The sequence below is a fragment of the Protobothrops mucrosquamatus genome, unplaced genomic scaffold, assembly GCF_001527695.2.
Source record: "Protobothrops mucrosquamatus isolate PMUCROS unplaced genomic scaffold, P.Mucros_1.0 scaffold88, whole genome shotgun sequence".
Classification (NCBI taxonomy): Eukaryota; Metazoa; Chordata; class Lepidosauria; order Squamata; family Viperidae; genus Protobothrops; species Protobothrops mucrosquamatus.
In genome coordinates, this window is record NW_015386464.1 from 214,386 (window position 1) to 231,414 (window position 17,029).

At 38.5% G+C, this 17,029-nt stretch overlaps 1 protein-coding gene across 1 annotated transcript in view; it reads left to right on the plus strand.

Moving 5' to 3' along the window:
• The first annotated feature begins 251 nt into the window (after positions 1-251).
• The window catches only part of LOC107284429 (dystrophin), a 73,628-nt gene continuing 56,850 nt past the window's right edge, over positions 252-17,029 (plus strand). Inside the window, exons 1-3 of the mRNA XM_015812486.1 lie at positions 252-313; positions 8,138-8,199; positions 16,341-16,415. Of these exons, the coding sequence (XP_015667972.1) occupies positions 294-313; positions 8,138-8,199; positions 16,341-16,415 (157 nt within the window). The 5' untranslated portion in view covers positions 252-293. The remainder of the gene's footprint in view (positions 314-8,137; positions 8,200-16,340; positions 16,416-17,029) is intronic.

Sequence of the window (17,029 nt, forward strand, 5' to 3'; positions counted from 1 at the left end):
CGCGCTGTTTTTGTTCCCAACCGCGCCGTCTCTTCGGAGCTCTCCAATTGTTGTTTGCAGGTTCAATAGGTGGAGCCGAGGCAGCGCGGGCTCCGCCTCGTCTAGCCCTCTGCAGCTTCCCCCTCCTCTCCCGCTGCTGGCCCGCGATTGTCGTCCTCGCTGCAGTGCTAGTCGCTCTTGGGCGCAGCGGTGGGTTCGTTTTGCGTTAGGTTGCGAAACGCGCACCCACAAAGAATCTCTGCCGCATTTTCCTTTTCCTCCCTCTGGAGTCATTGAATCAAAGATAAAAGGCGATGAGGGAACAACCCAAAGGGTAAGTTTAATGTTTATATTTCCTGAACAAATAACCCGTCAAGTGGTAAAAGTCATTAGGTAAGCAAAGCAGTTAAAGCTTCATTAAACTTCTGTCCGCGTCTTTATATGGGGAATTTAATTTACAGCTTGAAAGTCCTTCCTGCCAGCTGTTTTCTTTGATTCTTGGTGCAGGTGTGCTTATTGACTGGTACACGCCTAGCTTAACCCTTTCATTTACGGCTCCGTACGGCTGTGAGATTAAAGATTTCTCCCAATGTAGGAACACCAGGATTTATTTATTTTTTAAAAAGGTTTCTTATCCCTGCTTTGTGCGTGTGTGTGTTTATGTATATGTATAGTAATTTTCCGGATCCCCAATCCGAATTCTTACATCTCTGCCCTTTTATAGATTGTTTTCTTAAAAACCTTCTATTTTTTAACCTTGCCTTTTATAAACTTCTCTTTTCAGTCGTGTTGTGTGTATTTTGTATCTCCCTGCATAAGATAACTCCCGCCCCCACCTCCGGGAAATCATCCTATTCAACCTCATTTGTGCAAAGACCCTGGAGAAAAAAAAACATAATATACCTTTCATTCACTATGGAAAGGTCAAATTTCTGCTTGATTTCTTCGGGGAATAGCAACTGACATTTAATTCAGTGCATTCTTTCTGCAATGTGCTTTCCTTGTCTTGATAAATGTGGTCTAGTTAGAACATGCTGGCCATATAGGAATGAATGAAACAATGCAGGTTGAAAGAGTTGAGCAGGGAATTGGAAGGAAGGAAGCAAGTTGGTATCAAATGTTTGTGAAATGTGCCACTGGAGAAAGCACTTAGCCTCAAGAAGGAAAACTTTAGTACAAAATAGAATTGTTTTTTAGCTGTATCTTGAAGATTATTGGCACTCATCCCCCAGTAGAGAAAGAGGTATCAATGCCACTTGTGCATGCATTATTTTTATGAATATTCCTGTTTTATTAAAAAAAAAAAGGAATGGTGGAGCAGAGCAAATAATGAATTAAAATGTATATCTTGAGTCAAATACATTTCATATTGGTATTTCCATTTATGTTTGGGGGATTTCAAAGTGCAGGCTATTGTGTAGGAGACAGTGCTTTAATATAGTACTTTTCTACACTCTGCTGTTCTAACTCTTAGTTGAGAAAAGAACCTTCGTTTTTATATATTTTTTCTGAAAGTAAATAATTTATTGACACATTGTACATGTAATGTTAAGACTTGAGAATGCTGTTCTGTATAAGTTGCTTGGTCTATTCTCAGGTGTAACTGGTTGCAGATATTAGTATATGGTTTTGAATTTGATGGAACCTTGCAGTGAAATTGCTTTGGTAAAAGGGTAATGCATAAGTTTTAAAAAGCAAATGGATCAGTGGGCAAATAGCAGCTGGAGGTATTGGCTCCTAGCTATTCTCAGAGTGCATAAAATGTTGCACAACAAAAGAAAGGCAGAAATAATTACCATGTTATAAGCAGCTGATAGCTGCTCTCTTCTGTTTCTACTAGATACTAGTGTAAAAACGTTTAAAATGTATTCTGATCTGTTGTTGGAATTCTGGGAATCCTAGATAAAGCTTACTCCAAAAATTAAATAATTTCAGTGGGGAGGTACTTAGTCCTTCTCAAGTGCAAAACTGCTTTCTCCATTACTACTCCATTTTCTCCAGAAATACAGTGGAATATATAGAAAAGCAGATTTTCAGTTTCTGCTTCCAGAATAAACTATCAAGGTCTCTTCAGTAGAGGCTTTCTAAGTATGTTGGATACCACTATTTATTCTAGTCTTCTGTTCACTCAAGCCTTTATCTTCTCAATATGTCAATTTCAATTTTTTAAATTCATTTTGGGATGGTATGAATTTTATGTTGTTGCATATTTTTTGTTTATGACTGCTAAGGACTTGTTTTTAAATGGTTTCCTGTTTATTGTAACACTATGCACAAACATAGTTCTTTTTATAATAAGTAATATATATTTTTGTTTAACTTACACCAGTGACAACATATTAAACTAAAACAGTTGTAGCAGCTCTACAATTTAAAACACTCTAATTGTGTATTGTAAAATCATTCCTTAATTTTTAATTATTATTATTAGATAGGTATTGTCGCTTGCCCTCTCGTAGCATTTTCTTATTTTGCAGCTTTATGTTTTGAATTTTACTGCCCTTTTATCACAAGGATTTGGGAGTGGAGGACACAATTTATTCCAAGGCTATGGCAAATAAAATACAATCTACAGGGTGAATTTGTTGTGGCTTGCTTATTTTTCAATTTCATTTTCAGCTTCTTAGAAGAAACCTGTTACGTCTGTGTATATATAGATGGATAATTTACTTTGAAGAATATAGATTGGTCTTGTATTTTAAAGCAAATCATAATAAAGAATGTGTAGTAAAGAAAATTAAATTGAAAGGATATAATAGGAATCAATTTAAATGAAAACGCTTAATTTGTAAAATACCCAGGCATAATTTTTCTATAGAAATAATTACTAATGTAGTTTAACACAATCCTTTTTTGTTTGTTTGTTTGTTTGAAATTGTGCTTTATCAACTGAAATGAGGTCATCTTGCAGAGTGGATATTCTGAGTGCCAATAAAATTTAAAGTGATATATCTCCTGGGTAGTTGATCATAAATCAAATTATATTATAAATCTAGAATTCAGCATTTAGAATTACAGCACACCCCTGGTGTAAATGAACATTCATTCCATGATATTATACTTCTAGTTACAGACATGCATTCTTTTTCCAGGCACCTGAAAATGACACTAAACCCACTTCATTGAGGATGATGCTCTGCAAAATTGTTTTTCTCTGATTTTATATAAGGAATCTGATTTTGGATAGTCAAGATGGCCAGTTGGTAATTAGGAATGAAAGAGGAATCTTTGTCTGCCAAATTTTTCTGGACATGTGGACTACTACTTTATATGCTGCATGTCAGCAGTTACCCAGATTGTTTCATTTGCAAGTGAAAGGAGATGTTTTTCCTTTTCATTTTAGTGTTTGGCTAAGTGCAGAAAACTGTAACAGAATGTACTTTTTTCTTAAACCAGACCACTTGTCTATGTAGACCACTTGTCTACATTGAAGCATATTAAACTAAGACAAAAAAAACATTTTCTTACTGTTGGATAAAGGTAGAGATGTGATCTGATTATATATCACGTCTTACATTTTGGAATTCTCAGCTTGCTTCAGAAAATTAGAGCAAATTGGTGGTTTTTTCTAAAATGGAGATTATGGTTTATTGAGCAAACACAATTTTCTTCAACTATTCTTTCACTTTTTTTCCTAAGAATTTATCATTTCAATTCCTATGCTTCAAAATACAGAAATCAGAATAATTAAAATATTAGAATAATTAAATTCTAAGCTTCCCAAAACTATTTGAATAAACATCTATTTAATTAAAACAAAATACTTAGTATGTGCCCTTTTAAACAGCTCAATAAATATAAACATAAGATTTTTTAAAAAGCCGTTTAAGATCTGTATGTATACTAAGTAGTGTCCTTCAGAAGTACTGCTATCCAAGATGGTTAATTATGAGAGAGAGAAAAACCCCTCAGGAATCCCATACATGGAAATAAACTAGATAGTTCATTTATTTAAATCTTCTCTCTTCAAATTTACAGTTCACCTGGAGAAATTAATGGACTTTCCCAATCTTTTGCATCATTTGATTTATTTAAAATTGTAACATTTTATATTATAATGTTATATTTAATGTTGAAAACCTAAGTTATGCAGGGAATGTGGTAATCATGATCCATTGCACTTCTAATATTGAATATTATTTTTCATGATAGCTCATTTTTCTGGATTATGAACAGTATCTTTATGAGAACTGATAGACTTCTTTGATCCAAAGCTTTACGTGGACTTGCTGCTCTTTTCTAAAAGATGCTATTGCATTTTTATACGTGATTAAGACCCTTTAGGAATTGCTCTTGGCATTTTGTTACATATATTATATACAGATATAGTCCTTATTCAAGCTAACAATTGCCTTTGAAAAATGGTAAAGAAGCTTATGAAGAGAAATCTCAGTAAAGTCTAATATTTTATTTTAAGTAGCATTTTTCTTCATATTGTTGATAACTGTGTTTATTGATAACTGTGTAAGCTAAAAATGTTCAGAAAGAAGAAACTTTGTATAACTTGCAGAATAAAGCTGCAATGTTTTTATTCTCTGAGTATACAATTAAGCTTCATGTTTCTAAGATCTTCAGAAAACATTAAATTTTAGTATGGGAGTAAGTTTATTGCTTTTTGATTTTTAATAGGATAAACATTTAGAAAATACTCTTAAAATTATTACATGAGCTCTGTTAAGAAACAGTTTAGCAGCATCTCATTATAACATGTTTGGTGCAGAAATGTATGCTTCCTTTTGGGTCCCACTCAGATCTTGCTGTTTGCTGGAAGAATACTAGTTAGGATAAGGCAATGATAGTCACATGAAATAATCTAATTTCAGCTAATCCTTTCTTGCAGCTTTCTTTCATATTTTTTTGAATACATGGGAGATCTCCCATATTCTATCAAGTCAGTACTCAGCCATTCTGTTCGTTATGATACTTATTTTCCTACTTTATTTCTCTGCAACACGGAGGAAGAAGGTGTATGTACAACTTACAAATGTATGCAGACACATTTATTATTATCAGAAACCCCAATAATCCAACAACTGTTTTGCAGCTAGATTAAGAAGGCTAGCTTCTCCATTTGTAAGAAATAAGTTTTTTGTGAAAACAATTAAGATAGAATACCTTTTTCACAGTCATAATTGGACATTTCAAGGTAGATCAGACTAGGAAACGAAAGTCATACATAGTAATAGCATTTTTATATAAAGTTATAACAATAGAATTTTGCAAGTCTGAATGAACTCTCCCTACCCCACTCCCTTCCCCTTTGTGAGAGTTAGGGGGTTATTTTCTGAGCCCAGGCTTCTTTTATTTCACCATTGACTTGTTTGCTACTTTTCCTCAATGTTATTTTTTCTGTCTATTGCAGACATTCTCTAAAGGAAGCAAAATTGTTGCTCTGGGAGCAAATTAAACTAAAGTTACAGTATTCCCCCTTGACAATTTTAATGATAGTTTGGAAAAACCTTTAATACTTCATCCCTTGCTCTCCCATCAGCTTAATTATTACAGCTTTCTTTCCTAAAAAGAGATTTTCAACTATCTTATATAGATAGCATATTCAGCTTCTAATTTGAGGCTGTGTTATATAGGGATTAATTCATACCAGATATTTATCCAGAGAGAGTGACTTGGTTTGCCATTTACTCAGATTCCAGTATTTGTGATACACATATGAATGTTACCTTCTGGGAGGAGGCTTCGTGGTATCCGTAGCAGAACATCCAGATTCAGCCATAGTTTCATTCCATACAGCATTAACCTTGTGAACTCTCAAGCTTCCTCCTTCCGTTATATTTTCAAGATGGACAGTGTTTAATATTTATTTGTTATGTATATGTAGGGATGTGGGTCTATACATATGTTGTATATAGTATATTAGGTGTGTGTCCTGTATGTGTTCACTTTGAGAGCGGGCAACTAAATTTCATTTTTGATGTGTGCCGTTGTGCCCACAGTAAAAGAAAAATTACAATAAAGGTTATCTTATCTTATGTGGTATACTACAACCTAATATAAGAATTTATTCCTATCCCGCCTTTATTATTTTACAAATAACTCAAGGTGGTGAACATATCCAGCACACCTCCCAACTCCTCTTTTCCCCACAACAGCAGCCCTGTTGAGTTGGGTTGGATTGAGAGAAAGTGATTGGCCCAAAGCCACCCAGTTGGCTTTCAGGACTAAGGCAGGAGTTGAACTCACAGTCTCCCACTTTCAAACCTGATGCCTTTGCACTATACCAAACTAGGGTAAACTTTGATATTTGTATCACAGTACATGCTGCAGTAGGCATGCCCCAATCTTTATATTTCAGACCTTACTGAATATATGTTTTGCTAGTCCTTGGTTAACAATGTTAATTGGGAGCTTAGTGAAGCAGTCATAAAATGCAATGACAAGTGTATCACTAAGCAATAGTCAATCCTAGCAGTCCCCATTGCCATAGTTAACCAAATCCCATTGGTTCTTGGCAAAGACACCAGAATCCAAGCCACTCACAGTTTGACCCCCCCCCCAATCCCCAACCCTCAGTAAGGTAAGGGATTACATCCTCTGCTTCCTCTTGAACTCCCCCACTGCCTACATCTCCTCTGTCTCTGATCCACTGCCACCAGCTGCACATGCCCCCACCATACCTTCACATAACATTGCCACTACTGTACTGGCCAGGGTTATCTTTTGTGCTGTCTTCTTTTGTTCTAGTGCAGCTGGGGCTTCTCTCCTGTCCGATCCAGCCAGAGCACGTGAACACACACCGCCTAGGGCCACATTTTGTGTCTCATCCAGGATAATAAATGTGGTTGGCCTAACTCTTGTTCATATGACTGCATAGGTGCTGCAGTGTCTAGAACTTTGAGAACCAATCATACATCCCTTCATTAAGAGCTATCATAACTTTGGTCTGTACATGTAGTTTTCACTTGCAGATCACTCATTCAGTGACTGTTTAAAGTTGTGACAGTGCTGAACTAGTAGTACATATTGCTAATCCTTAGAATGCTAACATTTTGCATCTTCATGGTCATGCAATTGTAATTCAGGTACTTTGCAACCTGCTCACACTTACAACGGTTGCAGCATCCCATAGTCAGGTGATTATCATTTGCAACCTTTCCCTACCAGCTGCCCACAAGCAAAGGCAATGGGAAAACTTTCAGGGGAAGCTTGCAAGTCACTCTGGTAAGTCTTCACCACCTTCTTACACGCCATACTGCGTCCTCCTTCCATCCCCCCTGAATTCACATCAAATCATACTCTCCTTCCCTCAGCCTCCCTGAACTTGCATATACTACCATTCCATAGGCCTCCCTGCCCTCCTTACCATGGTATCCTTCTCTTAGCCTCTTTGCTCATGTTGTACTCCACTTCTTTCAGTCTCTTTGTACTTGCACCAACCAGTATCCTTCTCTTGGCCACTCTGTATTTGTGCTGCACATGCCCTCCCAAACTTGTACAGGGCCAGCGCTGGGCCTCCCCCAGCCCACACCCCTGCAGCAACCAAGCATACTTGGAACTCCTATTGCTTCCCACCTAACAACCCTCACTCTTGGGATTATGATAGCGACCATGATTGCCTGGATCATAACCTGGGGACTACAGTATATGTACATGCTTATTATAAAAAGATGTAATAAATAAATTAGTGTATTGCTGAGCAACAGTCTCTTAAATCCTTCTGTTCAGCAGATAGTACTGTTGATATTCCAGGACAATGTTGTCCCTCTTAAGTGATCCTTAGATAATATCATTTAGAGCAGGGGTCCCCAACTCCCGGTAATGTGGCATGCCAGAAACTGGTCTGCGAACAAACAAGCCAAGCCTCATTCATGTGATGCAGGCACGAAACCACTCCTCCTCTGGTCCATGGAAAAACCTCTTTTCATAGAACCGGTCCCTGGTGTTCAAAAGGTTGGGGGCTGCTGATTTAGAGATCTGCCTTACTTAATAAGGTTTTCTCTCATGATACTTTGGTACGAGGGAAAAGCATGCTGATGTGACATTTTTGGTAAGCCTGAAACAATTACTTTGCTGTACATTACTCACTATAGTGAAGAAATTCAAATGACAACACTTTACAGTTATGAAAATGTAGGCTGGAATGTGATTAGGACTTACACAAGTTTAAATGTTTAAAACTCTTCGTTTCATTTTTTTGCCATAGTCATGAGACGCAGACTACTTGCTGGGATCATCCCAAAATGACAGAGCTCTACCAGTCTTTAGGTAAGAAAATTCTATTAAATCCTTGAAATATTAGAAATATTTTTATTGATAATAATGTCTCAATTTAGAATAAAATGGCTAATTAAATTAGATGGTTTTTAAAGAAAGTGGATGGATAGCACCATATTTTACTTATTGGCGATTATTATTATTATTTCTTTCTGCTTAAAGTACCTTGTAAGAAAACATTCACAACAAACTAAATTGACCTTGAATGACAACAGGGAGATGATAGGAACCTGTGATGTAATGAACCAAATTTTTCTATTCACTGTCCATATCTTAAAGATAGTATGGCTAGCATATTGATCTACTAGAAAGGAATAAATAATGCCACGTGAGTAGGTTCTTCTAAAATATTCCAACATCACACTTTGATTTCCATTGTGTCTACCATTTTCTTGTTTTGCCTTACACTTCCTTTCCTTTCAATGTAGTAGGCCAGACATGTCAAACACAAGGCCCGCGGGCCGGGGAGGGCCCAGATTTGGCCCCCTGAGGCTGTCCCAGAAATGGCAAGGGACAGGCTCCCGCTGCCCCAGCCCTGGCCCACCCCAACCCAACTGGGCACCCTGGCGCACGCACAGGAAACGGCGAGCGTTCAGGGGCTGGTGGTGTGCAATAGCAGCTGCAGCTCATTTGCCTCAACCCGCCCCACCCAGCTTAACTCCGTCATTCCCAGCCATGCCCCACTTTACCAGGCTTCTCCTCATGTGGCTCTGCTTTGCCACACTGCGCCACACCTTTCCTTGCTTGGGCCATGGCGTTCTGTAAGCCTAGCACCCAGGGCATGCCCAGCCTGTGGGATGAAAGGCACGGAGATGTGAGTGCACGGTGACACAAGCTGAGCATCAGCCAGCTCCCAGTCGCCTTCTCCGCCACGTGGTAGGGCCGGAGAGGGGAACGCAGCAGTCATGCAGAGCCGCAGCCTGGAACTGCCTGCAGCTGGCAATGTGAAACTCTGTGGTGGCTGGAGAGAAAGGGTGAGAAGAAGGAGAAAGTAGGAAGGGTTTCTCTCTCTCTCTGTGTGTGTGTGTGTGTATGAGAGAGAGAGAGAGAGACAGAGACAGACAGAGACAGAGACAGACAGACAGGAGGGGAAGAGGAGGAGGAAGCCAAGGTGTTACAAAAAAGGAGAGCTTCCCCCATTATTCCACCCCTTTTCTTTTTTTTTAACCTCCTCCCACTTCATTCAGGTGCATCTGGAGGAAAAGGACGAGAAAGCAGGAAGAGTTTCTGTGTGTGTGTGTGTGAGAGAGAGACAGAGACAGAGAAAGAGAGCCAGGAGGGGAAGAGGAGGAGGAAGCCGTATTACAAAAAAGGGGAGCTTCCACCTTTCTCCCCACCCTTCTCTTTTTTTTAACCTCCTCCCGCTCCGTTCAGGTGCAGCTGGAGGGAAAGGACGAGAAAGCAGGAAAGGTTTCTCCCTCCCTCCCTCCCTCCCTCCCCTCTCTCTCTCTCTGTGTGAGAGAGAGAGATAGTGAGAGAGAGAGAGATTGAACCAGCAGGGAAGCAAAAGTATGGAGAACGGGAAGCGTTGCAGAGTAAGTAAACTTAAAAAAGGGGGGTCTCTTTCTCTGTCTCTCACACACATACACACATGTGCTACGTGGGGAAGGTGGTGTGCAGGCAGGCGAGAGAGCAAACTCACAGATTGGCTTTGTGGTCTATTTTGCCTCCCCTCCCTAAAATCCAGCCAATAATAGAACTCTTTGGATTGAATGAGAAGTTAAGAGGAATTGGTGTGAGTTGAAATTAAAAAGCCGAGTCAACTCCCCCCCCCCCCCCAATTATTTTGCCGGAGACGTGGAAAGTGTTTCTTGCTCCTACTTTCCCTCATCTGCTCTTTTGTAATTTAATCCAGCCTTGCCCAAACTAATATCTTTTGGATGTCATGGACCACAGTTCCCATCATCCTATGGCTATGCTGGCTAGAAATGCAATGCCTTATTTTCTCTGTAGTATGCGCCTAGGAGGCAGTAGGTCTGAGGGATTTAGATGTATGTAAACATTTGTTTCTTCTGCCTAATTTATTAAATCAACATCTAATTTGAAATTAAAAGTTTCTGAGAAATCCAGGGTAGTTTACAAGAAAACTCTCAAAGACAACTATTGTAAAGCATCACTAGCACTGCTGAAAACAATATTAAAAGTAAAGAAAGAAAAATATTAGTAGTAATTTACTTAGTGCTGTTTGACCATAAAATGTGTTGTTATTCTACATATGCCTGGCTGAACAGTGTGTTTGGAATTGCCTCTAAAAGGGTGAGGGATGCACTGTTCATATTTTCCTGGGGAGAAAGTTCTATAATTGGGGTGCTCTCTCTGAGAAGGCTCTGCTTATGGCCACTGTTCTATAAACCAAACCAGGGGGACCATCTGGTCTAAATGGATGGTAAACAGAGATGATTAGGAGGCTGGAGGCTAAAACATATGACAAATGTTTGTGGGTATGTCTAGCTTAGTGAAAAGGACAAGGGGTGGTGACATGATAGCAGTGTTCCAATATTTGATGGGCTGGCACAGAGAAGAAGGGGTCAACCTATTTTCCAAAGCATCAGAAGGCAATAATAGATGGAAACTAATCAAGAAGAAAACCAGCCTAGAACTAAGGACTTGTGAAAACAACTAACCAGTGAAAAGGCTTGCCTTCAGAAGTTATGGATGCTCCATCACTGGAGGTTTTTAAGTAGAGATTGGATATTTCATTGTCTGGAATTGGTATAGGTCCCTTGCTTGAGCAGAGGCTTGGACTAAAGACCTCAAAGGTCTCTTCCAACTCTTTTTCTTTGAAAGAAATGCTGCCAACCTCTCCCCCTCCCCTCGTCCCTTCCTGGGCACAGAGAGAAGGAAGGAAGGAAGGAGGGGAGGGAAACAGGAAGAAAGAAAGGGAAGGAAGGAAGGAGATGGGAATGAAAAGGAGGGAGACAGGGAAGGAGGGGAGGGAGGAAGGAAGGAAAGAGGGAAAGAAAGAGAAGGAAGGAAGGAAAGAAAAGAAAGAAAGAAAAGAGAGAAGGAAGGAAGGAAGGAAGGAAGGAAGGAGATTGGAATAAGAGGGAGGAAGGGAGGGTCTGAGGGAAGTCCTGCCTTAGCACTTGGCCACCAGCAGCCCTGTTGCCCTTTCGCCATCCCCTAGTGGTCTCCCATCCTATTGCTAAGGCTGCTTTGGTTACAAAGCCAGGTCTCCTTGCATGGAGAGGGAGTGGGCCTCCCTTTGTCCCATGCACTTTGTCCTCCTGCACCCACCACGAGCAACCTGGCCAAGAAGAGGGAGCACAGCAGCAGCCTTGAGGAAGAGGTAAGTGCAGGTGGGCGCCCCCTTGGGGAAGTGCGGCTAGGCTAGGCAGGGCTGTGGGGTCCTGGTGCCATGGGAGCTCAAGGGCTGGGCTGGGTGCTTGACCTCTGCTGCCCAGGGCTCCGGGAGCCCGTGCCACCATCCAAGGGCCCTGTGCACAGCCTGAGGCTCAATGAGCTCCTCAAGTGGACCATGCCCTGGCGCTCGCCCCGGTCCCACCCCACCTTCCGCCGGAGACCCTCGGATCCGCTCCAGTCCTGCCCAGGCCCACACAGGTGCCCCCAAAGTGAGTGACGTCGAACTGGCCATGCTCCACCCAGTAGGCCACACCCATACTGGCCACACCCACCCGGCCCCCCAATGGCAACCACAATGCTGATGCGGCCCTCAATGAAATTGAGTTTGACACCCCTGTAGTAGGCCGTAGCTCTGGTTCATGGCTGCTCAGCAAAGTATCAAAATTTTCCTGGGGATCCAGTATATATTGTATTATTGTTTACATGCATGTGAATAAAATTATTTTATATCTTCAAGTGATATTATCACTTGATTTACTAATTTATTATCAGCAAAAGGTCCAAACTAATTTATTAATAACAAAGGGCAAAGATCTATCAAAATTAATGGTTTTTTAAAAATATATTTTATATTTCAAGCAGTAATTAAGTAAATGCTCTTTCGAGTCATACTTGAGTCTTAGTGGCTTCATGGACACACCCAAGTACTTTTCTACAACAATATGGAGGTAGTTTGCTCTTCCCATGTTCTGAAATCTTTTACAATCCCAGTCTAGCCTCCAGCCCTGATATTTCCAAATAGTCTCCTATGTAAATACTAAGCCTGATCCTGTTAAATTGTTTAGATAATAGAAGATACACTACTTCATTTAGCATTGCTGAAGGATGCTTTATAATTTTTCATTACTTTTAAATTAGAATAGTCTTTCTTGACTAGTCATCCTCTGGATTGTGAACTTTAGATTGATAGTCTCCACTCAAAAATATTTTTTTTACAGCAAAGGTCAGTAGGGAGGTGTAGGCTGGCAAAAAGGAAAGAGATAAGGGAAATAGGCAGCTGTTGTGAACACCTCATGAAGGGCCAGCAGCTGCCTTGCCCGGGTGCATCTTGTCAGCAGCAGGAGGAAGAAGACGGTGAAGGTCAGCTGAGGCAGTGGGGTGGCTGCAGGGCTGGGGGTAATGGCAGAGTACATAGTGGCCAAAAGGGTAGCGACGGCGAGGAAATAGGCGAGTGGGGGGACTTGATGTGTACACTATGGTCATAAATATCGTTGGGTTACCAAATGTCCAAATTTTGATCATGTGATTGTGAGGATACTGAAACATCCTTAACTTCAAGGACCAATCATACGTACCATTTGTTCAGTCTCATAATAATTTTGAACAGTTCCTCAACCTTATTTATTGCACTACTGTGCTTTATTGGACTATCTTATCCTACAGACAAACTATGGATTATTTTAATGATTGAAAAATTAGCTATAGTTACTGATCTGGTTATTTTGTTAGTCATTACCAAGCTACCTTGTGTTTCTTGCTGCAGTTTTTAGCTTTGTTTTAAATTGAAAGTCACCAGTAAGAGCATTTCTGCCATTTGGATTTGATTTTTGATATTGTTAAGTTAGTTGACCAAATTCTTGGTTATTTGTATGATCCCTGAATCCAGACGTCAAGCAAGAAGAAATCTATTCTATTGTAACTTCCAGATAAAACCAAAGTGTAAACCATGACTCGGCAGTAAGGAATGTAATTTCTGTGAGTTTCTTTGAATAGGTATTGTAGTATAAGGACAGGCAGTTTATGAAACACCTCTCTTTCCCAGACTTCTAATTTGGATAAATGTGCTTGAAATACATTAGTTCTGACATAAGCAAAAGCTCTTTCAGCTGTAATATAAATTTCTTAAATAGCTATTTGCAAAAATCTAATATTTTTTTGAAAAATAAAAAAATGTTATCTGCTGGGAAAGAAATTTAGATTTCTGGTACAGCGAAACCTCAGTTTAGTTTACCCCGATCTCTAATTGATATTAGAGAAAATTTTCATCCCTTCAAAGCAGTGGATATAATCTCTTGCATCCAAATTGCCTGGATTAGATACTTATTTTTTTAATGTTAATTTTACCTTGTTTATAGCCACTTTCCTCACTTGCCAAATGAAATGATGTTGCAAATATAATTCCAATAAATTTATATCAATCAAGTAGATTTTTATTATGCAAATGTATAATGTAGATTGAAAGGATTGAATAAAGTTATAATTACACAAATGGCATAAATCAACATGAATGATACAATTCAGTATTTAACAGACTTTCATGGAAAATGGACACCTCCCTTCCCCTAATAATCTATTGAGGTTTTTCTATATCATCTACAGCTATAACAGGAAAAAGGAGTAAAAACAAGTATTGAGTTGTACAACTAGGCATGTCAAAGAAGCAGCCTTTTATAGCTGTATTGCTTAATCCCAGTAGTCCTGGGGGTGGGGGGAATGACATTTTTGGCAGTTACAGTAGCATGCAAAATATAGAGATTGAGGAAAAGTCTCTTTTTTGTGCTGTGACAACAAGAAAGAAAATATTGGAGTTTACTGTGTGGCTTATGGTTGGGTAAGAATTGTTGTCTCTCATTATTTTATTTTAAGGTGCAATTGTATTTTGTGAGTTATGTTTGTTTCTCTGTAGAATTTGTAGACATGCCTCTATAATGTGATACCTTGCTATATAAGGAGTCAATTAGTGACTGAAGAGGCAAAGGAGAAGTTGTATGCAAAATTGTTACAGAATGTAATGGTCTGTGAGAATAACTTGATAGACGGGAAGGGCACCTGCAGACCAGGCAATGGTCATATAAGAAGCAATTTAGCCCACAGAACGAATGGGGATATGACAGACATTTCAGAAGGAACCTGGACTATAAAGGCAAGGGGGGGGAAGAGATGAGCTTTCAAGACTTGGAAGATTCTGTTACTATAATCTTACAATGTAAGCAATGTTAGTACTCATAGTTGGAGCTTCCTAGCTGAAATACTTCAAAGCTGATAGCATCTGGTCTGTATGTTTCAGTGAAACCATATATGAACAAAACACATCTTTATGCATATCTAAAAGATTGCATATTATTTTTTTGCAATTGTTCATGGATTCTGAGTAAGAAAATTGAAGAGTGTCATCCCTCCAGTTAGCTGCAGCAGAATGAACAAATATTTCCAGTTGATAGTCTATTGTTGTTTTTAGAATATGTATCTCCTCTTCTAGAATTTGTTAGTTTAGACTGATTTAAAGTATGTTGAAACCTTTCTCATGCTGAAAAGACCAGAAAGAAACCAAAAAGAGAGGAAAACCTCTATTAAAAAAAGCAGACTAAATGCTTTCAACAGTTTATATATTTTAGCAAATGTAAATTACCCAAGTTATTGTTCTTTAATATAATATCTTGCACTGTTTTATAAAAAAATATAGGATTAGAAGTTGAAGTTTTTTTGTTTAACATTTTAATATTGTATAAGTTATTTTTCTCCCAGTTGTAAAATAAGTTTAAAAATGGATGGAAGCCAAAATAATATTGTATAAACTATGTTTCTTCTGTTGTTGGGTTTGTTTTTGTTTTTTGCATTACACCTGAATGAAAAAATTGAATGTTGTGTCACGTTGTGCACAGAGACAACAATGGTTATCTTCCTATACGGTCCCTTGCATAAGCATAAAGGAATGGTTTCATGTGTTTTGCAGCTCTTTTTTAAAAAAATGATGGTGACAGGTAGAAATTTTTCAGGCAAGACACAGCATTTTTTTTCTTGATTTGTGTGAAAGCCCATTCTGTTCTGTTAATTGCAACTTGAAAAACACATTTGAAGCAAGTATATAAACTAACAAGGCAGTCGCAGAAGAAATTTGATGCTACTAAGAAATGGGGAATCAGGAGAAAAGGTAGTACTTTGCAAAACTACATTGTTATGTTGGAGGACTGGCTCTTATTTCCCTATTTCTTTTTTTCTTCAAGATCACCCCCTATATACGGCAGCATAATAAGCAGCTTTCCAGTGTTTCAATAGATGATGATGATGATGATGATGATGATGATATTATTATTATTATTATTATTATTATTATTATTATTATTAAACTGGACACAATCAGAAAAAATCTGTCCATCCCAGTCATGGAGGGGGGGAGCTCATTCCAGAGGGCTGGTGCTGCTACAGAGAAGGTACACTTCCAGGGCCTGATAGATGACATTATTTGACACTTGTTCACAGTACTTAATTCTTTTAAACCCTTCAGTTGATTAATTTTCAGGAGATATGTGTGTATTGCCTTCAAGTCAGTTTTAACTCCTGGCCATTGCCTACATTTTCGGGCTGAGAGAGAATGACTGGCCAAAAGTCACTCAGCTGGCTTTATGCCTAAAGTGGGACTAGAATTCACAGTCTCCCATTTTCTAGCCTGGTGTCTTAACCACTACACACAAAGTAGCTTTTTTTAAAAATAAAGATATGCGTTTAAGATCAACGAAACTCAATAGATAATTGTTAGAAATGTCTGCTTAGAAGTGATCCCCACTGAGTACGTTAGAATATATTCCCAGTAAGTATGAACAGGATTACAGCTATAAATAGTACCCTTGCTTGGGCTAAACTGTGCTGTTTTTTATCAGAGCATAGTGGTACTATTTTTTATAATCACTGATTTTCTTTTGTTTTATATAAAGTGATAGGTGATTTGGTTTATATTTAAAGTTATTTTAGGAGTTCTTTTATGTTCACAGAGTAAACCTGCTTGGTGATAAAATAATTTATGTCCTTTTCTTCTTTTACTTGTGTCACAGCTGATTTGAACAATGTTCGATTCTCAGCATATAGAACTGCCATGAAGCTCCGAAGACTACAAAAAGCTCTCTGTTGTGAGTATTCTGAATACCTTCGAGAATGTTTCTTAATTACATTTTAAAAAAATGAATGAAAATATCTTCCGTAGAACTTACTTTTGTTGTCATTTGGGGCACAAATTGAACTATTTTTTCTCCCACCTTCATCATTGTGGGTTTGTTTTTCTAAATTCAATGGTAAATTCTTCATACATACATACATACATACATACAATTTCTTTCCCATCTGCTCAAGGCTGCAGATTTTTTTCTCAAGTTATTTGCACTCTGACAGGCTTACATTATCATTTTAATAGGTTTCTCCTGAAGATATATATTACATTTTTCCATTTTTAGCTTCAAAATTATTTTGCTTGTTTTAAATGGGCTCTTCATGCATTAATATTGGTTGAAAATATTTTGATTTGATAAAAATATCAGTTATGAAATTAATTCATGAAAAAGTAGCAGGTGCTTGGTTCATGTTTGGGTTTTTTATTTATCTTCTTTATCCCCCTGTTTTTTCACAATTAATGAGCATAATATTCTGGTAGCATAATCAGTGAAATGTAAAAAAGTTTTTGGAGTTTATGAACTGAACACTCCTGGCATTTTGTCCCTCAGTCTTTTTTTTTTTAACTTGACGTTTT